At 49.2% G+C, this 23,294-nt stretch overlaps 7 protein-coding genes across 7 annotated transcripts; 4 read left to right on the top strand and 3 right to left on the bottom strand.

The window, feature by feature from the left end:
• Window positions 1-109: 109 nt before the first annotated feature.
• B0J16DRAFT_343669 (uncharacterized protein) lies at window positions 110-1,930 on the bottom strand. The gene is made up of 7 exons (XM_046128084.1): window positions 1,663-1,930; window positions 1,481-1,616; window positions 1,207-1,425; window positions 1,095-1,162; window positions 664-1,049; window positions 548-615; window positions 110-502 (listed from the first exon to the last, which is right to left on the bottom strand). The coding sequence occupies exons 1-7, from the start codon at window positions 1,759-1,761 to the stop codon at window positions 159-161; spliced, it is 1,320 nt and encodes a 439-aa protein (XP_045980846.1). The 5' UTR covers window positions 1,762-1,930; the 3' UTR covers window positions 110-158.
• Window positions 1,931-6,760: 4,830 nt separating this feature from the next.
• On the top strand, window positions 6,761-9,137 carry B0J16DRAFT_415622 (uncharacterized protein; the record flags this gene model as incomplete). The annotated part of the gene is made up of 2 exons (XM_046133536.1): window positions 6,761-7,483; window positions 7,574-9,137. 2 exons carry the CDS (start codon window positions 6,761-6,763, stop codon window positions 8,954-8,956), a joined length of 2,106 nt encoding a protein of 701 aa, XP_045980845.1. The 3' UTR covers window positions 8,957-9,137.
• Window positions 9,138-9,378: 241 nt separating this feature from the next.
• On the top strand, window positions 9,379-11,888 carry B0J16DRAFT_148150 (uncharacterized protein). The gene is made up of 2 exons (XM_046122003.1): window positions 9,379-9,957; window positions 10,012-11,888. Exons 1-2 carry the CDS (start codon window positions 9,427-9,429, stop codon window positions 11,803-11,805), a joined length of 2,325 nt encoding a protein of 774 aa, XP_045980844.1. The 5' UTR covers window positions 9,379-9,426; the 3' UTR covers window positions 11,806-11,888.
• On the bottom strand, window positions 11,889-13,196 carry B0J16DRAFT_148151 (uncharacterized protein). Its single transcript, XM_046122004.1, has one exon. It carries the CDS (start codon window positions 13,142-13,144, stop codon window positions 11,972-11,974), a length of 1,173 nt encoding a protein of 390 aa, XP_045980843.1. The 5' UTR covers window positions 13,145-13,196; the 3' UTR covers window positions 11,889-11,971.
• A 780-nt stretch (window positions 13,197-13,976) lies between these two features.
• B0J16DRAFT_306183 (uncharacterized protein) lies at window positions 13,977-15,395 on the top strand (the record flags this gene model as incomplete). The annotated part of the gene is made up of 2 exons (XM_046124784.1): window positions 13,977-15,012; window positions 15,088-15,395. Coding segments are annotated over 2 exons (1,344 nt in total), but the record flags the coding sequence as incomplete, so codon positions are not given.
• Window positions 15,396-16,951: 1,556 nt separating this feature from the next.
• B0J16DRAFT_400624 (Six-hairpin glycosidase-like protein) lies at window positions 16,952-19,488 on the top strand (the record flags this gene model as incomplete). Its single annotated transcript, XM_046132534.1, has 2 exons — window positions 16,952-17,300; window positions 17,353-19,488. Exons 1-2 carry the CDS (start codon window positions 17,043-17,045, stop codon window positions 19,486-19,488), a joined length of 2,394 nt encoding a protein of 797 aa, XP_045980841.1. The 5' UTR covers window positions 16,952-17,042.
• A 64-nt stretch (window positions 19,489-19,552) lies between these two features.
• B0J16DRAFT_343659 (uncharacterized protein) lies at window positions 19,553-20,567 on the bottom strand. Its single transcript, XM_046128083.1, has one exon. The coding sequence runs from the start codon at window positions 20,523-20,525 to the stop codon at window positions 19,677-19,679; it is 849 nt and encodes a 282-aa protein (XP_045980840.1). The 5' UTR covers window positions 20,526-20,567; the 3' UTR covers window positions 19,553-19,676.
• Between the last annotated feature and the right edge of the window lie 2,727 nt (window positions 20,568-23,294).

Below are 23,294 nucleotides of genomic sequence, written 5' to 3'. Positions count from 1 at the left end.
ATGTTTATCAGATGGCGCTAGAGAATTTACCGACAGTGACCAAGTTTTAGCGGTCGATCCCGTCTGTCATTTCGATAAGTAAAAAGCAAACGGGAATAAACATCTAACAGTTTAATATTCGCTGTATCTAATAATAAAATCGCTATGCTATGCTATGGCTAAACTTGTGTATCTGCATCGCTTGCAAAACTAATTGATCCTGTATGTGTACTATTGGTCGTCCCAGCAGCCGTTGTGCTGGTCGTGGTCGTCGTCCGTGACGCTTTACTCTTCAACCCCTCGTCATTTAATTCCGGTCGCGTCGCTTCGTCCACCGTAATTGTTGCAAGCGATCTATCGACGAATATTTGTTCGCTACCGGGTTCTTTTCCGGTGCCTTTCTTTTCGCGGTGTCGTGATCTTATGTAACGGACTAGATTGCGGATGTGTGGCATACAAGCTACCATGACGCCCACGCAAATCTCGACGCTGGACCAGATCATGGCTTTTTGAGCGTTTATGACTATATAGTTAGTATAGAACGGTGAAAGCGATGGTTGAGACATACCTGTTAAGTCTCGTGAACTCGCAAAGAGGACTAGTTCGTGGACTCGAATGGCGGCGACAATCGTGAGACTAATCATCATCAGTAACCATCATCACTCAAAAAGCATCTGCACTCACAAGATACCAACACTGAACATAGCAATAACACCCAACTTTTTCTTAAACTTCAATCCAACACCCCAAAGTTGACTAATCGGCAAAACAAGCATCCAAACATCCAACGCCAGATTTAATGCCGCATGTGGCATCGTAAGTCGTATAATTCCCGTCATGACCCGTTTCGACTCCTTCGTCTGCCATCCTTGCCAAAAGAAGCTAAGCGGTTGTGTCTGAAAGAAGGCGAGGATGAAGAATGTCACGCCAATGAGTATGTTGAAGGCGATGGTGAATTTCGTTACAATGCGGAATTTGTTGTCGGGGAAGATGCGGAGGAAGAAGCAGAGGATTGCGGTTTTGACAAGAACTAAGGATGCTAGGTAGACTAGTTCGAGGAAGAAAAAGAGCTAAAGACGTTAGAGGTTATTGATAGTATGATGAAGGAGGTTTACCCTGAAGCCCTCTGTGATTTCGTAATCGGAGAGATACCATATATCAAGTCCAAGACCGTTATTTATCACTATTCAGTCAGCCTAGCTCGTTGACTTCGCAAACATGACTTACTGAACTGCAGTAGTACCACGGTGGGAATCATAAGAACAAACGACGCCGTAGTCAATGTATCGTCCAAAGCCCATTTCAACTTCAACCTCACCGTCGCAATTATCCTGAGCGTAAAGAACAAAAAGGCGCAGACGGCCATGATGATAGTAACGAGTCGGTATAAGAGGATATTATTCGTCGGTTCAAGTCCGCATACAGCCGCTGATATTTTAATAAAATCTGCTCCAGACATCAGCACTCGGTCCCGGATGTTCAATATCGCATCGTGTCGTACCCAAAGTCTGTCGTACTGTGCATTTCGCCGTTAGACAATCGCCTATCGCATCAGCGAATTGCTTGTCGCCGCAAATAGCGCTCTGGTTCTTGCCCGCGAAAGCAGGTTGGCTGAATATCGTTATTAAACAGTCGGCCTGTAATCAATCAGTTTCGTTCGATCGGAGGAGGGTCGTGACGTACGGCACATTGTGGTGCATCTGTAAGTACCGAGGCAAGACTCTGCGCAGCAGCACCTCTTGCCAACACCGTCAAAAAGACGAGACACTTCACAAGCGCCATCTCGAATATCGCCAGTTTTCCATGGGTAAGAGCAAAAAGAAAGGAAAGGAAAGGAAGAAGGACAAGACAAGCGGGGGGCGTGGAATGGTCTTATCACCATCCAAACTGAGACATTGTTGGTGCTATATCCGGTAGTGGCTGCATCTGAGTTCATCACAGGTGATCGATCACAAAAAGCAAAGCTAACGTTCTTCAGCTGGATCAGCTCAGTCAGTAACACAAGGGTGTTTCTTCCTAAAGCATAGTAGTATATCCTGCCAAGGCCGATATCCTGCTGTGGTTGGAATGTGAGTGCATTCCTATGCGCCACACCGCGTTACGCGAGATTGGTTTGAGACATTATCGGGTTAACGGATGGCGATGATATATATCTCTGTCTCTTCGCTAGTGCTTATGTCGGTATTTTCTTTCTAAAATGTATGTCAATATGTCCCCGAGATTGATCAATGTTCGATAGATAAGCCCCAAGGTTCGTTTGAGCCTTCGAGGCCGGATGTTCCTGCATTAGACCTCATGCCAGATCTGATTCAGGTCGATATACTAATACTCATGCGGCACGCTACACCATTGACCACATCTTAATCCGCTGTCAAAAGCTAGTGCCCAACACGCCGGTCCGGCACGATATCCGCCAACCCGAAAGATGCGATTGGATCCGCCTTCTCTTGATTGGAATGCTGAGTGAAACTCTGATCTGGTTATAAAGCAACTGTTTCCGGATTACTTCCAGTCTCAGCCCTAGCTGACGATCTGGACCCTATTTCAATTCTCAGACCCGTTGGAGTGGCCGCTGGCAAATGATTGACGCCATTGACTTGGGTTTTGGTAGTCACTGGTGAGCGATGAGAGGAGAGATGGGTCAGGTTAGCCATCAATAGTCAGCGCCTCTCAGGAACGCTGGGGATAGTCAGACCATGTGGCGTATAGCTTGCCTTGGCAAGAGCTTCCTAATGAAGATCTGACAGCTGAATCCGAAACCTAGCTTTCGGAACACACTACCATAGGCTGTAGCAAGCCCTGTGTTCTCCCCAAACGCTATATTTAAACCGGACCGTCGGCAGACTTCGCTCTCGTGGCGAATAGTTGATGGGAATCCAGATTACTTCAGTTGGAATGGGTGTGACACATTGAATGTTGGATTCGGGTTGTGGCTCAAGGTTAAGGTTGTTCCATGTGGGTAATACGGTTGGGGAGCACAAATTCAATTAATTAAATAAATGGCTGGCGAGGCTTGATCCGTCGAGATGTCACAACCAGATGTTCTAGCAAGAATCGATGATTATCCAGTCTATATCTAACTTACATTGTAAATCGCCGTGGTAGTGAATGGCATATACTCACATAACTAAGGAGCAGAGTGCCCGGGACTTAGCCCAGTGATTCCTTACCCGAACAGTTATTGCCGGAAGTGTAACTCCCGGCAAAAACGCCAAACTAGGTACAGAAAGTTTAATGTGTCAGCTTCTACCCATGGTCCTGGGATGTTTGTTGCTAGAAGCGGCCGCTGGAGACAAACGTGGCTTGTGCCGGAGACAACACTCCAGGTTTTGCCGAGTCTGACGCGTATATTATGTTTTCGAGAACACCAATTTCTCGCATTCAGTAAGCTTCTAGAGTGTGAGGCATGAGTCCGACGCTATCTAGGCGTGTTAGTGTAGAGTTTCGGAGGATATTTCGCGGGAGCTTGAATTCTGTGCGCTCTGGAAAATTCTAGGGTAGCTTTAACATTTGTGTCGAGATGCTGGCATTTAGTCATTCTGGATTTAATAGAATTGGAACTCAGTTCACTGTAAACTGAATCAGAGACTGTCAATGAGTGTGAGCAAGCTGGGGTCAACGTCAGGAAGATACTAATAGTGAGGTTCCAAAGAAATGTCAACCGAAGAGGAGACGAATAAACCTTGTGTCTCAATCTCAGATACGAAAGCAAGACAACGAAGTAGATCTTGTGACCTCCCACGTACCTCTCATCATATTTATCTCACCGCAAAGTTCTCATTCATGTTCAAGATCGTTACCCTAGAGTCCACACGAAACAGTACACAATTCTACATGATTGGAATATCGCGATGACGATACCTCATGTAACCAGTATGACCTCGATCAAAAAGATAGAAGTCAATGGTAAAGATTATTGACTTGCATAATCTCACGTTCTATGGATGAGATTCCTCCAACTATTTGGGTTTTGACGATAACAGATCTATACAGGATATCTGCAAAGGCGCTGAACATAACGACACATTTATCCTTTCATGACTAATGGATTTCGAGTCATCCTCCAATCTGGAGCATTTGACAAGTATCTCATACAAGCCATGAGTCTAATGAAAACAGCGACGCGTGGCTACAGTCAATAAAGCAGACATCTAAATGTTAAGCAGTAAGAAGATGTATATAGCCATTCAGTCGTCATGGCAAGCTACTTATCTGCTTTATCTTATCGCGTTATCATAAGAGGAAATACTGTCGCTCATCTCAATCTTATTCAAAGCCACAGCAAATCTCACTGACCTCCAAAACTCATTCAAGGCGAGAGGTCACTCAATCAAAATCTCACTCACATGAAATCTTATTCTCATCTCATTCTCATCTCATTCTCATCTCACTTATGCCAAGGCAAAAATGCTTTCGTAAGCCAACGCTCGGCCGATTGACCCATCGAGCCTCGGCTCAGCATATTCCGCCTTAACCTAAACCATCTCTAGTCCAGATGAAATACGAGAACTAGCCTCTTTTGATTCCGGCCGCGGATATCCTCCATCCACATGAAACCAGCCCCTGTCGATCGCAGTTCTTACTGCCTCTAGAAGAGAATTACAGTGGTTCTACAGCAAAAAGTAAGCAGAACCTTCTATGTTGGGTTTGTGATGGTGTTGGGCAAAAGGGGTTTGCAGCTTGGTCGGTTGGAGGTAACGTGACATTTACGCACGGGATGGGAATTAAATTAAAGAAATGGAAATACGGTGAATGTGACCCTTCTCCCGTTTGGTATAAATAGATGGCGCTATGATGAGAGCCTCACGGCGGCTCGAGCTTACACTTTGACAGCTAGACAGCCCTACTTCGTTTCCTTCATGGTTGAGCTGATCACAATCATCGAACACCGCTCGTCAATCGGTTATTGTTTTGTTTTCATCTGCTATACGGACTAATCTTGGACCGCGTGGTGATCTTCACACCAAGCGACTTAGGCTCAGAATTTGAGTTCGTATTCCACGAGTTGGTTGCATGTACCAAAAACTTGACGTCAACGACCATGAAAAAAAGCCTCAATCGTACACTTTCAAATCAGAGGAACGATCATCTTGGCTAAGAAGCTTGGTGTTTACTAATAAACGTTTTTCTTGGTCCATATTTTATCCTTGATTTTCTGATCGATTCCCGTCATGATGTAGTGATACGTGGAGCCGTTGGCCAAGCTCGCGGGTTCGGCAATATCGGCCGAGGACTCGTGTTGGTCAAGTTAACCATGATACGATGCTTACATTCTACCCTAAAGCCTAATGGTTGTTATCGCCTTACTTTGACTGCTTAATCTGCAGAGTGGTTGCATTGACTCAGCACTTTTGAATTGACCGAGCGCGACAATTGGCAGTGAATGAATAAGTGCATGCATTTATCTGGAGACAATGTGGATGTCGCCCAGTCAATTCAAGGACAACTCATGCCATGTACAAAGAGGAGTACATCCACTGAGACATGGAGACCAATGCAGGAACAGAGTCAAGCTTTCTCCAGAGTACGCGTGTCTTGAGGTTGTCTCGGCATAGTTAACAAACTTAGCTTCAATCGCGAATGACAATAAACTTCTAACTATGCCATGATGATGATTGATGCTTCTGTTGACAAAAGAAAGGAGCATTGGCCCCATCGTAACCAAGTTGACTCAGCGTCGTATAGCGCTTTTTAGTGGGATTGATTCGAAGCAGGGATCCCAATCTCGGAAGTAACATCAAATACGGCCTTGATCACCAAATCACAAGGGTACAATTACGATGAAGCTTGGATTTATTATACATAAAAGGTTAACGGCTTCGCTGACTCCGATGTCCACCGGTGTTTTTTTGCTTCTTCTCCACCGTCTCGCAATGCCTAACAAATGAGGAGAATCTTGCTGGCCAAGGACATTTACTGGGTATGCACGCGAGATTTTAGTGGACAACCGGTAAAGATCTACAGGGAACTTTTCACCTCGTGTATGTAGCCAAGTGGCAGACCAGCCCCACGAAGCTTGCTGTAGCAACAAGTAGACGCCCAATATAATTGTGCCATTGTGACAAGGGATTCTGTCGCCCGCAGATCGCAAAAAAGTTCCTTACCATTTACGCCGGCGTCAGATCATGGTGGTAGTCTAAGGCAGGAGACAGGGGTTTTCTAGCTCCAACCTCTACCCCGCAGGTTAGCTATACGGTTCCTGAACCGCAGAGGTTACAATTGGTAGTGGCGTTTTAATTAAGGCGGCCTAAAATAAAACCGTTACGATGGAATTTGACCAATGAGAGATGCCCTAGAAAGAACAGCCTTTGGTGCTTAATTAACCGTATTAGACGAACACGATGTGTCCAGGAACCAGGATCTCGACTCGCCGTCACATCCGAAATGTTGCAACATCGTGATTCTCGACATGGTTATTATGGAGTCCCTTTTCGTCTGATGGTCGGGGATCCACTGTAGCTGCACCATGTCCAACCGCCAACTCTTTGAGTAGCCCAGCCCATCCCCATGTTGATGACTTGACAAGGATGACATCACGTTACCAGGATACCTATGGAGACAACCCGTATTTCACACCCGGAACTGAGCGGAGTTGGGCCGACTGACGGCCAAGGAGGTGATAAGATCTCTTGGGGTACATGAAAAAGGAAGGAGACATGCCATGTATAAGAATCCTTTCCCCGATCTCCCCATCTTCTGGTTTGCTCTCCTTCCTCACCCACCTTTCGTTTAACAGTCTTCACTCGTTTTATAGCACTCGTTAAACTTTACCTAATACAATATGCGTGGTCTTGTTATTCTCAGCGCGGCTGTTGCCGTTGCTAACGCCGCTGCCGTCGAGAAGAGGCACTACCCTCTTCCCGGCCAGGAGGAGCCCGTTCCTTCCGTCCCGGAGCCCAAGCCTACCGAGCCCGCTCACGGAGCTTACCCTCCTCCTAGCAACGAGTACCCTCCCCCGGAGCCCAGCAAGCCCAGCGGCGAGTACCCTCCTCCCGGTCCTCCTGGCGGCGACAAGCCTCACCCTCCTAAGCCTACCGAGCCTAGTGGTGAATACCCTCCTCCTGGACCTCCCGGTGGTGAGCACCCTCCCAAGCCCACCGAGCCCGGTCACGGCGGCGAGTACCCTCCTCCCGGTCCTCCTGGTCCCCCCAGTGACAAGCCTCCTCACCCTCCTAAGCCCACCGAGCCCGGCCACGGAGAGTACCCTCCTCCCGGTGGTGAGCACCCTCACCCTCCCAAGCCCACTGAGCCTGGACATGGCGGCGAGTACCCTCCCCCCGGAGGTGAGCACCCCCCTCCCAAGGATACCACTGAGGTTCCTCCTCCTCACGAGACTCAACCCACTGAGGTCTACCCTCCTCCTGGAGGCGTAACCACGGAGGTTCCTCCTCCTGAGCACACCAAGCCTACCGATGTCTACCCTCCTCCCCAGGACACCACCGAGGTTCCTCCTCCTAAGGGCACCACCACTGAGTACGCTCCTCCCAAGGATACCACCACTCAGGTCTACCCTCCCCCTAAGGACACCACTGAGGTCCCTCCTCCCAAGGGTACCACCACCGAGTATGCTCCTCCCAAGGATACCACCACTCAGGTCTACCCTCCCCCTAAGGATACCACTGAGGTCCCTCCTCCCAAGGGTACCACCACCGAGTATGCTCCTCCCCAGGACACTACCACCAAGGCCTACCCTCCTCCTGAGCACACCAAGCCCACTGGAGAGTACCCTCCCCCTGAGGAGACCACCAGCGACTACACTCCTCCTGCTGAGTCTACCAGCGAGTACCCTCCTCCCGAGGAGACCACCACTGGAGGACACGAGGCTCCTTACCCTCCTCCTTCTGCTACCAAGCCTAGCCACACGAAGCCCATTTACACCAAGCCTTCGTACACTAAGCCTGGTTACCCCGGAACCACTGAGATGACCACTTCCACCATCTACACCACCGATGTGTACACCGTCACCAAGTGCCCTCCCGAGGTCACCGACTGCCCCGAGAAGCCTCACGTCACCACTGAGACCATTGTCGTCGGCACCACTGTCTGCCCCGTCACTGAGGAGCACCCCGACAAGCCCACCAACGTCGAGACCATGCCCAGCTACACCAATGTCAAGCCCAGCTACACCAAGCCTGCTTACACTGCTCCTGAGCACCTCACCACCACTCACCTCACCACCTCGACCATCTACACCACCAAGGTCACCACTGTTACCAAGTGCCCTCCTGATGTTGTCGACTGCCCTGAGAAGCCTCACACCACCACTGAGACTCACATTGTTGGCACCACCATCTGCCCTGTGACTGAGACTTACGTTCCTCCTCCTCCTCCCAAGGGAACTCACCCCGCTCAGCCTCCTAAGGACACCCACCCCGTGGTTCAGCCCCCCAAGGAGACTCACCCTGTTGTTCAGCCTCCTCACCCTGGCAACGGCACCTGGACTCCTCCTAAGCCTCAGCCTCCTAAGGAGACATACCCTGTCCCCGTTCCTGTTCCCAGCAAGCCTACTCGGCCTGAGCACCCTGGCAAGCCTGAGGAGCCCGAGAAGCCTCACCAGCCCGAGCACCCTGAGCAGCCTCAGCCTCCCAAGGAGACCAAGCCTGTTCCTCAGCCTCCTAAGGAGACTCACCCTACCTACCCCACTCCTCCTCAGCCCGAGCACCCCGAGAAGCCCGAGCAACCTGAGAAGCCTGAGCAGCCCCAGCAGCCCGAGAAGCCTCAAGAGCCTGAGCACCCCGCCCAGCCCGAGAAGCCCCAGGAGCCTGAGAAGCCTGAGTACCCCGCTCCTCCCGCTCCCACCAAGCCTGCCGAGACTGCTCCCGTTGTCCCTGCTCCTTCCAAGCCCGCTGAGACTTACCCTGCTCCTCCTGCTGCTACTCCCACTGAGCCTGTTGAGGTTATCAACTCTGCTGGACGTGTCGGCGGTAGCATCTCGGCTGCTGTCTTCGCTGCTGGTATTGTCGCTTTCTTCCTGTAAATACCAACAACTTCTTTTTTAATTCAACTGCTCGGTACGGAGCAAACGAGTATATGACGGATTGGGGAAACTTATATATACGCTGTGTATCGTGTTGATATGCACCTATTACCTGCACCTATTTATTACCATTCTAGATAAATAATTTCTTAGATTAATATAAGACACCGTATCTTACAAACATTTGATGCTGAATGAGTCTTTGTATCGTGATGTATACTTATAATCGAAACACCCGACTCATGCTACAAGGCTATGAACAAGTAGTTTCTATGGGGCTTACTGCTGCAAAGGGATTGGCAGTCTGGCCCGCAGTAACACTTGGCAACCATGTCGTGCCACGTAAGCAGCAGTTGGTTGAGTCAGCCTTATTGTAACCCTCAAGTGATGTCGTTAGACATGAAAAGAAAAACAAGACAAAACAAAAGAAAGTTTCACCTTTGCGAACCTCACCGCATGTAGCTTGAGTTATGTCTCTTCAACGGCCTCTCCACCGTTATACCCATCTACCAGATAACAATATCCGCTTGTTGCGGCTACTACCGCATCAAGACGAGGATGCCCCCATACAATGCCAACTCTTCAACTGCGATCTAGAGAACTCGAGAGGCACCCGCCCATATGACGCTCTATCCTATGTATGGGGCGCAGATCACGGGTCTCAGTCTATCTCCATAGACGGCTGTTATCGGCCTCTTGGAGGCAATCTCTTTGCCGCGCTATTACATCTTCGAGATCCCTCAATTGAACGAATTCTATGGATAGATGCTGTATGCATCAATCAAGAAGACAATATAGAAAAAGGACATCAAGTCCAATCCATGGCGAAGATCTATGCCAAGGCGACTCGTGTAATTGTTTGGCTTGGAAAAGCGACACCAGACATTGACAAAACGCTAGAAGACATACGTATCACAGGCTTCACACAGACCGTAACGCCCGCCATGAACGAAAAAGCAGTCCTCAAGCTACTCGAGGCAGCTTGGTTCAGACGCATCTGGGTAAGGACATACGCGCTTGTTGCCATACACGGCGGTTGCTGATATGATGATTAGGTACTCCAGGAGGTTGCGGCTGCTCGGCATATAGTGGTACGATGTGGTCCTGCTGAGATTGACGGCTATGCATTCTTTTCAGGGCTAAGTGCATTGAAACTACCTTATGAAGACTACCCAGGCCTACAGCCTCTAGTCATGTCGGTAGCTTACCTGGCAAAGGGCGCGGCCTTCCGGTCGAGATGCACAACCAGTCAGGCAGGCAGATCCTCTCTCAACATATGTCGCCTTGGCCAGCTAGTGGATATGTATCACAACCATCAAGCTACTGATGATCGCGATAGAATCTACGCTTTACTCGGTATGAGCTCTGATGACCCTGGCACTTCAGGCTTATTGGTCGATTATGATATCTCATGGGCGAAGCTCTTCAAGCAACTTGTTCACTCTATTCTTGGCAGTGTGTCTGTCGACACCTGGGATGACAAAGCGGTAGCAGTGACCAGGAGCAAGGGCTGCGTGCTAGGTATAGTGTCTGTAGTCGACTCTGATATTGATCGGAACGGCAAACAGCTGCTGAGGGTTACTTCAAACAGCCTGATTGATCCTGAAGCGGATAGCCCTTACTGGGAATTGGAGGCCTCGGCAGAGCCAGTGGAGAAAGGTGATCTTGTCTGCCTCCTACAAGGGGCGAAACTGCCTACCATCATCCGAATGCATAACGATTACTGGAAAATCATAGTAATTTCAGCTGATTCGCCAGAACGCCTGCAGGTTGGAATGAGTGATGACCAGTCTGAGCTTCCCAGACTGCAAACAGTCTTCCCGTATGACTTCCTACTTGTCTGGGACTGGGATTTGTGTCTCGACGAGTCCCAAAGAGGAAATGAGTACGAGGACTTGATGGGATATCTGGCACCAAAGGCTCCACAAGCCGGATTGCAGACTGATTGCCAGAAGATAACCAGGTTCTGGAATAGCGGAGTGATAAGGCGAGATGTGGAAGTATCAAAAGGGGAGAAGAATCTTCAAAAGGCGATAGAGGTTCTCGAGCATATTTTGGGAAACACAGACAGCCTACCGTTGGCTGGCCTAGGCCGCGACCATCGGATGATGGGAGATTATATGAAGGAACTGCAAAGGATAGTAGACTTGATTTTCAAGAGCGAAGGTGGATGGACACCGCTATGTTTGGCGGCAGTAACTGGAAGCGAGGCAGTCGCCAGACTACTGCTGGACACCGGCAAAGTCGACCCCAATGCACAAGACGATTGGGAAGAAACGCCCCTATTGAAAGCGTCGGAGATGGGACATGAGAGGATCGTGAAGCTGCTGCTCAGCACCGAGACAATCGATCCCGATGCTAGAGGTGATAAATATCGACGAACGCCGCTAGCGGAAGCGGCTAAGAACGGACACGAGGCGATCGTCAAGATGTTGATAAACACGGGGAAGGTTGAAGTCAATACTACGAGTTTCTTTAGAATGACGCCTCTAATGCATGCAGCCGAAAACGGGCACACTGCAGTTGTTGAGCTTCTATTAAGCACTCCTAAGGTGGAACCAGACTTCGGATTCCATCCAGAAGGCACAGAATACACAGCACTGTCATTAGCGGTAAGGAATGGGCATGAGGAGATTGTTGAATTACTGCTTGGCGTTGGTCAAGTCCCTTTAGATCTCAGGTACGGGGCTTTTGAGTCTTGGCCTGGATTCACGCTTTTATCAATGGCTCAAGTGATAGGACATAAAGAGATTATCAAGCTACTACAAAGAGCTGCGGATTCCCGAGAGCTAAGGACTGAAAGAGAAATACAAAGGACTAAAAGAAAGAAAGTTAAATATTATAAGTAAAAAAGATTTCTTATTACCTGCATCTATATATTACTGTTCCAGGTAGATAATCTTTTAGATTACTATACGATACGGTCTCTGAACTACCCTTTATGCCCTCTGTTGTTTGGTGATGCTTGTTGATGCTCGGGGCGTTTCGTTGGAATATGCTTACGCATCGATAGTCCTAGCTCATCTGCGGCGTGAAGCTAATTGAATCGATCCAGGCTGTCGAGCCCTTCAGACAGTTAAGTCCAATATACAGATACAGTCCACCCTGATCGATCAAGTTCTGGCTGTATCTGCAAGGGATCGATATCTGCGACCACTGATCGGGGGAATTGTGCACATTGAACGTTTGGGACCAAACAGTTCTATCATTGCGATAAGCACACCAGAACACCACGCTGCTGCATCCATTTTCAGGACGAACCCAGGCTGATGCTGTATAACCACTAATACCGGCTTGGACAGGAGCTGCCAATTCCTGAGCGATGCTGTGCGAAGACCCATCGACGAACATCAATCTTATAGAATTTCTACCGTCGTGTTTAATAGTGCTGTCGGTGGAGACCGGGCCATTTTGAGGCCTGATGACTATCCAAGGTTTTATGGTGTCAGATTCATCGTCGAAGCCGCCGTTGAGCAGGAAAGTCGGATCAGCGGCGGCTGCGGTGGTGGTTGTCGTGATTTCGTCGGTTGTCGTGGTACTACCAGCAGTTGTAGTACTTATCTCAGTGGTCGAAATGGCAGTGGTAAGAGCATCCGTTGAGTCGGTCGGAATCCCGGTACTGCTTTCTTCAATAGTAGAGCTTGAATATGTAGTCGAGATAGCAGTAGTGGTCGTATCTGCTGTAACGATCAAAGTCTCTGTGCTGGTGTCTTCAATGGTGGAACTCAGGTCTGTAGTCGAAAGAGCAGTAATTGTGGTAACATCGAATGAAGTGGATATATCAGTGCTACTCTCTCCAAGGAAAGAGATTAGATCCGTGGTTGACACAGCAGTCGTAGTGGTAGTCTCAGAAATACTAGATGTTCCGCTGCTGCTGTCTTTGAGGGAAGAGCTTGGGTCCGTAGTTGAATCAGCGGTAGTCGTAGTAGAATCGTCCAATACAGTAGAAGTCTCAGAGTCGGTTTCGGATTGGCTAGAAGTGAGAGTCGTATCCTTAGCGGAAGAGACACCTGACGTCGAGAGGATGGTCTCAGCAGTAGCAGCTGCCGCGGTGGAAGTTATCGTAGATAAAATGTCACTAATGGTCGAGATGTCGGTTGTTCTGAAGCTGGCCTTGCACGGACTAGCACGAGAGCCAGCCATGAAGGACGCTGCTATAATAGCAGTAGCAAATGTCTTTGCAATCATATCGCGAAGTAGTGACTGTGTTTTTCAATGAACGACGAGCAGAACAAAACAGAAAGACTGGAGGAAAGTTAAGAAAGGAATAAGGGAATAAGGGGACCGAACTAATATTTCCCACAAAGACCGCAGATCAATAGTGTAGCACGCTAGACTCAGCCGCAAACATTACCCAATACCCTTTCAGCTGTCAGAGAGTTTGAGGTTAGATCGATAGCCGAGAATCAATAGCCTCAGCTGGTAATATTGGAATTGACCCACTTTCCGCCACATCCCCCAATACTTTATTTAAGGGGGATACGTTCTAGACCTACAAAAAGTACACCTTAGTTGTATCTTACACAGAGGAATGCAAGTCTGGGCAGATCAGCGGCGGTTATCGCGGGGCAACTTCTCCTTTTGACCAAGCCACATCGACTTTCCAAGGCTGAATCACATTCTTCATGCTGGGCATCAACTATTAAGGTTGGACAGTCTGCCAGATGTACCAGAGCTTTCAAAAAGCCAAAAGCAATCATCTTAAAAACCACTTTTTCAAGCTCCAAGACCTACCCGTCGCAATTTATTTGCACCACCACAACAATCACCACCACCTGCCAACAGAATGTCTGGTTCCCCTGTTGTCGATGACAGCAAAGAGAACAGCGATGAAGGTAGCGATTCTCCTGTTTCTGATCCTGAACTGTCAGAGGCTATTCTCCCGACAGATGAGTCTCAGAATGATCCACGTACTTCTTTCTCGGTCAACGGGTCAGCACCTGGTACATGGCAACGAAAGGCTTGCAAGTACATGGTGCCTCGGAAGCTTGAGAATAAATCACTTGCTGGCGGTAGGATGATGTCTAATCTCGGTCTCAATTACACTATTGGACCTGATAAGGTTCCCACTATTCTTGCAAACGAACGGAATTTCTGGAACGGTACCCCGCAACTCATCCGCTACTTCTTCATGGGCGGGAATCAGCTGCAACGTGACAAGGTCAAGCAAGCAATTGAAGAATGGACTTGGTATGCCAATGTTGAATTTTACCCAGCGGATTCAGCCGAGGAAAGCAACGTCAGAATTACCTTTGATCCCAACGATGGAAGCTGGTCGTACATCGGTCGCCAATGCGATAGCATTCCAGTGATGGAGGCCACGATGAACCTAGCCTGGGTGGACAAGTTCTCTCCCATTACCGCAAACGAGAGAGCAGTCATCCTACACGAGTTCGGCCATGCGCTAGGTCTACTCCACGAACATCAGTCCCCAGCCCACGGAAGTGGACCGGCTCAGAACATTGATGCAGCTTTGGAGCTTTACCAAAGAACCCCAGGCTGGACAAAGCGGCAGATTTATGACCAGGTCATTAATGTCTACAACAGGTCTGATGTTTCCAACTATTGGCAAGTCGATATTCAATCTATTATGCATTATCCCCAGCCAAAGGAGCTCACGGGTCTTGATATGGATATCCCGTTCAACGGGAAGCTTTCAGATCTCGATAAAGCTTATATGATTCTGCAATATCCTCGCAAGACAATGCATCCACAGGCAGCAAAGGACGGGTGGGGCATCGAAAAAGCACTGAAGGTGATCGGAGCCCCAGCAGATGTCACTCACAAGGTTCTCACCTTCGTCAAAGAGGACGTGGACGAGTTCGGCGAGATCTCTCCTGTCAATATTCGAGAGGTCATCAAGAACTGGACACGTGCTACGTATGGCCATGTCGAGGATGGCGCGCAGATTCCTACACGGTTCCGAAGTGCTCGGCCTCCTAATGCTGGTCCGTCACACGCTGAGGGTTCGGTTACACTCCCGATCAATCCGCCTGCTGATACTGGCACCAATTCATCGATCTATCAGCTTTATGATAAGCTGTCAACGTTGTATGGTAAGCTTACAGATTGAACATCAGTACTGGGTGACAATTCTTACGAACACTGTTGACATATAATTCCTTTCAAAGCTCCTGATGATGGGCAATATACTGCACTGCAGTTCCCTACCCGATTCCTGGACAAGGATACGTTCGCAGACCAGCTAGAAGAAAACCTCTCGCGCTTTAACAAGCCTGTGGTGGTCAACGAGGCCGAGTTCAACCTCACTGATGCCTTGTTCCCTATCAGCCCAATTGTAGGCGGCCCTAACGGGCATACACTGTCACAAAACTATGAAAAGGCACTCAACGGTCTTATTCCGACTTCTGAAAGCGCCGAGGTACGCAAACAGAGAGAGAGGATGCGCAAGTGGCTCCTAACGGAGACCAAAGCAGGAAATGCTGCTTACACTGTCGATACACGCCTGGCCATCCCCGGTCTGAGTGCAGAGAGCGCCAAAAGACTTTCAGACCAGTACGGCATGACCATTACACCAGGGGATCCACCGACAGGCGCAATGGCTGACCAAGCAGAGACAATTCGAATGGCAGAACAGGCCATTGAGTTAGTGAAAAATAAGAATATGGACACACCTCGGGACATGACTCGCATGGAGTTCTCTGAGTCATTGATGCAAGCATATCTCCGTGATCGTAAGGCCTGGGAGGAGGAAAAAGACAAGATGATCTCTGACGCTACGCACCAGGCCGCTACGGACCCGCGGGCCATGGATGACTTGACTAGACGTCTGGCGCATATTAGTGCTCTCCAGGACGCGAAGCTGAGCGCCAAGTATGGCGATGCGGTGGTGCGAGGTTACAGCCACACAGTACGCGAATCCTTGGGTCATTTGGATATCAGGACCGCAGAAGAGTCACTACAAGACGCGAGAGATGCGTTCCAGACGGCCTCGGATAGAGCTTCTCACTCAAAGCCTGATGTGCCGCCCAGTGCAATCCCGGGACAGGAACGTACGGTTCGTGGTGCCGGAAAACAGCCGGGAACGACTTCCCAGGACTCTAGTACTATGCGCCCTCCTGGAGCAGCGGTGACGAAGCCAGCAGACATCGTGGACGCACTGCGCATGTCTATTGAGAGCGGCGAATTTGCTGACTGGGCAAAACAGCAACCCGACGACGTCAAGGACGAGATTATGACCAAGGTGATGGAGGCGTTCGGGAAGACGGCGGATAAGAAGCAAGGTTGATTTAGCACCAAGGCCTCAGTTTACTCTGCTTAGTTTGTTTACATCGTTTGTCAAGTAAACTGGCACTGAATAATGAATAGGCTTATGTTGATACATCATGACTGAAGAGTTTACGAAAGCTGGAGACTAGGCTTGAAGATGGCCTATGCGGAACAGCTATTGTTTTGGCTGTATGGAATTGAGAATCTACCTTTTGAAAAAAGAACTTGAATAAAAACTTAATCTGCTGGATAGAAGTTACTCATTCAAGAAGGATGTAACGGAGAATTAAAACTTGGTCTATTTCCCTAGAGAAAGCTGTTAAAGAAACGTCACTATTGTAAGGCGAAGTTCTCCGCAGCATATTGTCTTGTCGGGCTGACTTGTGCAAAAAACTCATAGTTTGCAGTCAAATATAGATATTCGGAACTCGGATATTTTACGGACTAACATGTTCCACAATTTAAAGAAAAGCCGACGGAAGAGATCTGAGAGTTCATGGTTGCATTGAAAACACTAGTCCAAGCTCGAATCGAAAATGTCGTTCAACAGCCAAGACCTCGTACACGCCTCGTTTAATCCCGCTCCACCTCGCTCCGTCTCGTTTATCACCCAACACCAACCACGGCAAATGCCGAAATCCCCATACTTTCATGGCAACTCTGCATCATGATCAAGATGCCAAGATGTATCAACGTCAATTCGAGGCTGAGTTGAGATTAAACTATCCACTTAACCGTTTTCTGTCAAAATCGACCAAGGTATATATTGCTGGCATCGCTGGATGGTTGTTGAGGATTACAACACTCTCTTTTACACTCATCTTCCTAGACTCTCGTTCATTTTTTAACTTTCGCTATGGTTCGTTCTTTCGCGGTAGCTTTGCTGCTGCAAACCACCCTGGTTCTTTCCAAAGCAACCAAAAACCCGGTCATCTACGCCAACAATGACACTATTACTCTCACATCCAATGGCTCCAAGGCAGACATCGTTGTTCTCGACTACGGCTATAGCGTCGAAGGCCATCCTACCTTTGAAGTTGTTTCCCGCTCAGGCGATACCTCTGGATTTGAACTCACTTTCGCCGAGTCCAAGGCTGCCCTCAATGGCTACATGGTAAGTCACCACTATCAAAACCACCTTCATCACTACTGACAGACATCCACAGAGCGACGGCCCTCTTCCTCTTGCCGCGGCAATGGAGACCTACCGCGTAAATAAATACAACATCTCCGCCCCCGGCTTGACAACCAACCGTCTCATTCAAGGCGCCTTCCGCTACCAGAAACTCAACCTCTCGACCGCTGGCGACCTTAAGCTCCGACGCGTCGGCGTGAAGCCCACCGTTCACACCACACCTCTTACGGAACTTCCTGGATCATTTGAATGCTCTGACGCTGATCTTACTCGCATTTGGCATACCGGTGCCCGAACTGCCCAACTTACTGAGATCCCTAAGGATACTGTTCCTGACTTTTGGCAAGTTACTGACGAGGGTTCTTTGGTGGAGAGCGCGGCTCCTCAGGCTTTGAGTGGTGCTGGTGTTGCGCAGGCTACCAGTTATGAGATTGACTTTGAGGTTAAGCCATTGACTGGAGAGTTTGTCTTTTCTGTTTTGTCTGATACCTTGAACGACGCTGTTCTTATCACCTGCGATGTGGAAACCGGTGCCATTTCAACGAGCACTTCTGCTTCTGGCAAAATTCCCAAGGCTGCCAACGTCACTGTCGGAGAGTGGATCTCCGTCCACGCCAGAGTCAACATGACCGATATTCGGGTATCTATCAACAACGAAACTACTCTCAACTTCACTCAAACCGAGAAATTCTACGGCGCCTTTGGTCTGGGTACTCCCCTCGGCCACTCAGCTTACTACCGCAACCTCCGCGCTACAACACTCGGAGGCGATGAACTCTACTCCTCCAGTCTTACCGACCGAACATTCCTCGATGACTTTCTCATGGGTAATAACCCCCTCGACACCATTGTTGACGGCTCCCGACGTGACCGCATCGCCTACGCAGGTGATCTCGACATCGCAATTTCCTCAACCTTCGCCAGCACATACGGCAAGTCCTTCGTCGCAGGATCTCTCGATTTGGTAGGATCATTCCAGACAACAGCTGGCTTCTGGATTCCCAATGCCAAGATTCAACAAGCACCGCTGCCTGCACCTCTCCCTATCAACATTACCGGTCTTATCGGCTATTCTTTCAACCTGCTCAACGGTCTTGCTACCAATTACGAAGTTCTCGGCAACGTCTCGTTCGCTAAGGAATGGGCACCTCGCGCTGTTCAAATGCTCGACTGGGCTCATGAGCAGCTTGTTGATGGACTTTTCACTATAAATGATCCTTCTCTCACTGGAGATTGGAACTATTACGATCCTCCTCAGACGGGTGCCAGTACCAAGTTCAACGCCCTGTACGCTTACTCTCTGCAGCAAACGGAGAAGCTTCTCAAGGCTGGTGGTGTGAGCACAGGCAAGTATCAATCTCGACTGAAGAAGCTCCGCAAGGCTGTTCACAAGCAGCTTTGGAACGAGACCATGGGTGCATACGTCCTCAGCAACGAAATCACCACCGGTTTCTCTCAAGATGCCAACGCTCTTGCTATCTTGGCTGGTATTCCCCAAGCCAATGGTGTTTCAGCAAAGTCTTTGCTGTCCAACATGGAAGCCGAACTTCAACTCCCTGCCGGACCTCTCGCTTTCAGCAACAGCACAGTTGAATCTGGCTTTGCCCAGAAGATCAGCCCTTTCTCATCAGCATACCACCTCCGTGCAGCTTTCGAGTCCGCCGATGAACACACCATTCGACTACTTCTCAAGTCCCTCTGGGCACCCATGGCCAACCCTTCCAACGCCAACTACACCAACACCTTCTGGGAGACCCTCGACCCCGATGGCTCACCCGGTCTCGGAATTATGACCTCCCTCTGCCACGGCTGGGCCGCCGGTCCTACCGCTGAACTCAGCAAGCATGTTCTCGGTGTTCAAGCTACCAAGCCTGGCTTTTCTGAGTGGAAGGTTCAGCCTATGCTCCTTGGACTCGGGTGGGCGAAGGGCCGTGTTCCTACTGAGAAGGGTACTATTGAGGTTGAGTGGAAGCTTGTCTCTGATCTTTTGCACATGAAGATTCAAGTTGTTGGTGACAAGGGAACCCGCGGAACTGTTTACCTTCCTGAGAATCTTCCTGTTGCTGCGAAGGATAGTGTTTTCAAGGTCAATGGCAAGGTTGTCAAGAAAACCAGCTTTTCTGTCAAGAAGGGTGAACAGATTGAGATTGTACAGAATAGGAAGTAAAGCTGGTCATTGGACAGCCTCATCGAGACGCTCTCATTAGTCCTCGTTGAGTTTCGGCGTCTACCAGACATGCTCCTCCGATGAATTGAGCAACTTGTTTTAATAATATGTAGATAGATAGATAGTGTAAATGATAGTCCAATACTGCAACTGCCATTTCTTCTGCCTACTTCCCACCAACCATATTCTCAATCGCCATACTCCCACCCATAGCTCCTTTCTAGACCAGGTCCTTCTCCTTCAAATGCCTTCAAAAACTCCATCCACTTATCGACAACCTTCGTAGCATCCTCCACATTAAATGCATTAGGCCAACCATAATCACGATAAATCTGCCTCAGATACTGGATATCCAAATCCGTTCCCCAGAGCTCCGTCTGCGCATCAACGTCCTCCTTCGAGATTCTTCCCTCAAGTTCAGGTACCCTCTCAGCTTTAATAGTCATCCTCCCCTTACCAGGAATAAGCTTCAAAGTGCTATAGTCCTCTTTAAGTTTCTCAAAGAATTCCTCTACCGGTACTGAGCTTAGCATGTCAGCCCTGTTCATATCCTCTATAATCTCGCAATCGTTGACAAGTAACCAAAAAGTCCGACCGTAACTCTCGAAGCCTTGAGAGATGCAGATGACATCGCTAGGGTCCTGTTGGTCTTCGGTAGACCAATACTCTTGATTCGGGTCATTCTCTTTATGGTATTTCAGATCCTCAAGGGTACATGCTGTGAGATCCAAAGTCCTGGAATTATAATGGATGTGGTCAAGGCATTCATTACTGAAGTAGGGTAAATGACGGATAACTTCGATAGCGTAGTCGGATTTGAAGTGGTCGTATGATTCAGGTGTAATATGTGCCCAGCCGGTTGATGGGGGAATTTTGAGGTGGGATTTGTTGAAATGAAGGGTTGTTAAGAAGATATAGAAATCGGTGAATAGCGCACCGAGTTCTCGGGGCGTTAGACGTGGTTCGGCTGGTTCAGATGAATAGTCAGATTCTTCATCTGAGGGAGGTGGTGTAGGCAAGTCGTCGTTGTCAGACATCGCGATGGATGTGGTGAGAAATGTTGATGATCAAGGATTGGGGCGAGGAAGAGCACATTTATATGGAGGTCTTTGCGACGTCTTCTGCCTAAAACCATGTCTGAGCGGGCCGCTGCCTTGCATCACTTACAGGGCATGGAGAGATTCATTAGCGCGTGGTAGGTGCTGTATGTCATCGGAAGAAACGGGTTAGCGGTTCCATACTTCAAATGCGACATGCGACGCACCAACAAAGAACTCAGCGACAGGTACTTGAGGGACGAACAACATTAACTGATCAAAACTTCATTATCCAAAACTCATAAAGATCTATCCTATCCTAAACGCCAATCCCAAAATTTAAATCCCACTATTAGGATCAATCTTAGCCGTAATACAATTATTCTCAACCCAACCACCCTGCTTGCCGCCCTTGGCCGAACAATTACACGAATCAATCGGCACCTTCATATACCGCATACACTCATCATAATCCGCCTTCCACAAACATCCCTCATTCACACTGAACAACAACTTAAAGTGATATCCAGTGGACGGCACCTTTTTGCCTTCCAGCTTGTCGTTACTCCAATAGTACCCGTTATCCTTGTTCTTGTTCACCACGTCCCGACAGAAGGATTCCGCGGCGTAGGTGATGGCTTCGTAGTTGGACTTTTGGCCTGAGCCGTAGCAGTGCTTGATGTTCTTGGATGCGTCGGGGGAATCGAGAGTTGGGGTGGGGGTTGGTGTTGTGCTGGTTGTTTTGGTGTTTACCCATGAGGCGCATTCCGAGTTGACTACGCAGGCGTCTCCGTGGTGGCCTGTTCCGAGGTTGCATTGGGTGTAAGTCGCGGTAGAAGCACAAGAGCTACCATCAGGTGTTGAGATGGAAAGTGCAGGGGCGTTGGTAAGAGTAGGAAGATCCGTCAGCTTTATGGGAGCCTGAGTAGTAGTAGTAACCTTGTCCTCAGAAGAGGTTGTCGGGTCTTCAGACGTCATCCTGGTAGATGTCGCAAAGGTAGTAGAGTCATCAGACGTGGTTGTCTCCGAATCAAGAGGACGATCACACGAAAGACCCGAATCCTCACCATCCCGCTTCTGAACCCAAGACCAAACCCAAGCTGGCTCAGGAATAGCCCATTGACGGTTAAAGTCACGCATGTTGTCGAACCGTTTGTTCCACCCCGCCATCTTACCAGACCAATCCGCAGCATTCGCCGCTTGGACCTGCTTAGCATTTTCCAGATCGGCCGTCAGCGACTTGAGAAACTTGTTTTTAGCCGCGGCGACAACCGTGTTGATTGACCAAGCTTCGTTTCCTTCGAAGCGGCTTGCCATGAAGGTCTTGTACCGGTCGGCAAAGGACCAAAGACCGTTCTTGACAGCTGGATCGTTCATGCAGCCCTTAGCTTCGTTGTCCATGTCGATACTACACCAGGTTAGCCAAGGTCTTGAAGGAGTGGTGGGTGTTACTTACAGTCGGGCGTAGATACGCTGGTTCTGTCGGATCAGAATGTCAATCGCCTCTTGAGCGCTGAACATCTCAACACCAATCGACATCCTCTCAAGATAACGGAGCTTCGTCTGAATCCAAAGCTCTGCTTGCGTCTCGCTTGTCGCGCCGGTGACATCCTTGGTGCCATCGTTCCATTTATCACCCTGTTCCTTGACTGAAGAAGGTGTAGCAACAAAACCCTAAACCTGTTAGCACTTGAAGAAAAAGAGTGTGTTCGCGGGAAGGCTTACCTTGGCATCGCCGTTGGTCCACTGATCCATACCGATAAAGTCATTGAGATACTGCGCATTCTTCACGGCAAGAGTCTTCTTATTGACTTCGCCACCAGGATAAGCGTTCAAGACATTCTGAAGAAGCTTCTTCTTGCTCTTCTGGAACGCACCACCATAAGACTCCATATCCTTACAATTGATCTTATCGCGAGGACCACCAGTAGTAGCGCCCTTGACAGCAGCACCACTGGGATCGATGATGGCATTGAAGAACTCCAACAGCATGCTCTTCTCGTAGACGTGATCAATAGAAGGTCTGCCACCCAAGGCAGCAGCTGGGCCACTATTTTGACCAGCCCTGTAGGCGTTGGCGTCGACGTTTCCTTGAAGAAGAGGCGAGCAGTTGGGGCCAACTGTGGAAAACCACCAGCGCTGGATGTCCTTGAGGGGAGAGTTCTTGGCGGTGATCTGCGTAGGATCGTTCTTCAGAACAGTTTCACCACCGGGATACTCAGGCCAATCGGGCATTAGGGGAAGAGGGCATCCTCCGATCGAGCCGGGAGCCTTGCGTTTCTCAAGAGCTCGTCGCTCCAGAGCCTCGGGCTCTACCTCGGATTCAAGTTCCATGATTGAACCCCTACATGTCGAGCAGCTTTCGCCAGAAGGACCACAAGCTTCGGCTGATGAGGTGGTCGTCGTTCCAGTGACGCTGCAGCCAGTGTGGGTAGCAGTACAGGTAGTCGAGCATTCGGGAGTAATGGTAGCGCCTGCTGGGCCGGTGTAGGTTGTGCAAGCGACGAAGCAATCAGTGACAGTGGCGGTCTCAGTACAAGATGTAGCCGTGGAAGTAGGCTTGTCGTCGTCATCTTCATCTTCATCCTCATTGTCGTTGTTGTCACCGTTGTTACCACCACCACTGCTGCCACCGCCGCTGCCACCTGGGCCGTTGCCTCCACCGCCGATGATACCACCACCACCATTATCATCATCATCGTCATCATCATCATCGTCGTTACCACCACCACCGTTGTTGCCATTGTCTCCATCATCACCGTTATCACC

Source organism: Fusarium flagelliforme, assembly GCF_020744385.1.
Source record: "Fusarium flagelliforme strain FIESC 12 MPI-CAGE-AA-0113 chromosome Unknown B0J16scaffold_5, whole genome shotgun sequence".
NCBI classification, from domain to species: Eukaryota; Fungi; Ascomycota; class Sordariomycetes; order Hypocreales; family Nectriaceae; genus Fusarium; species Fusarium flagelliforme.
Note: the sequence above shows the minus strand (reverse complement) of the source record. Positions and strands in the feature narration are given on the sequence as shown.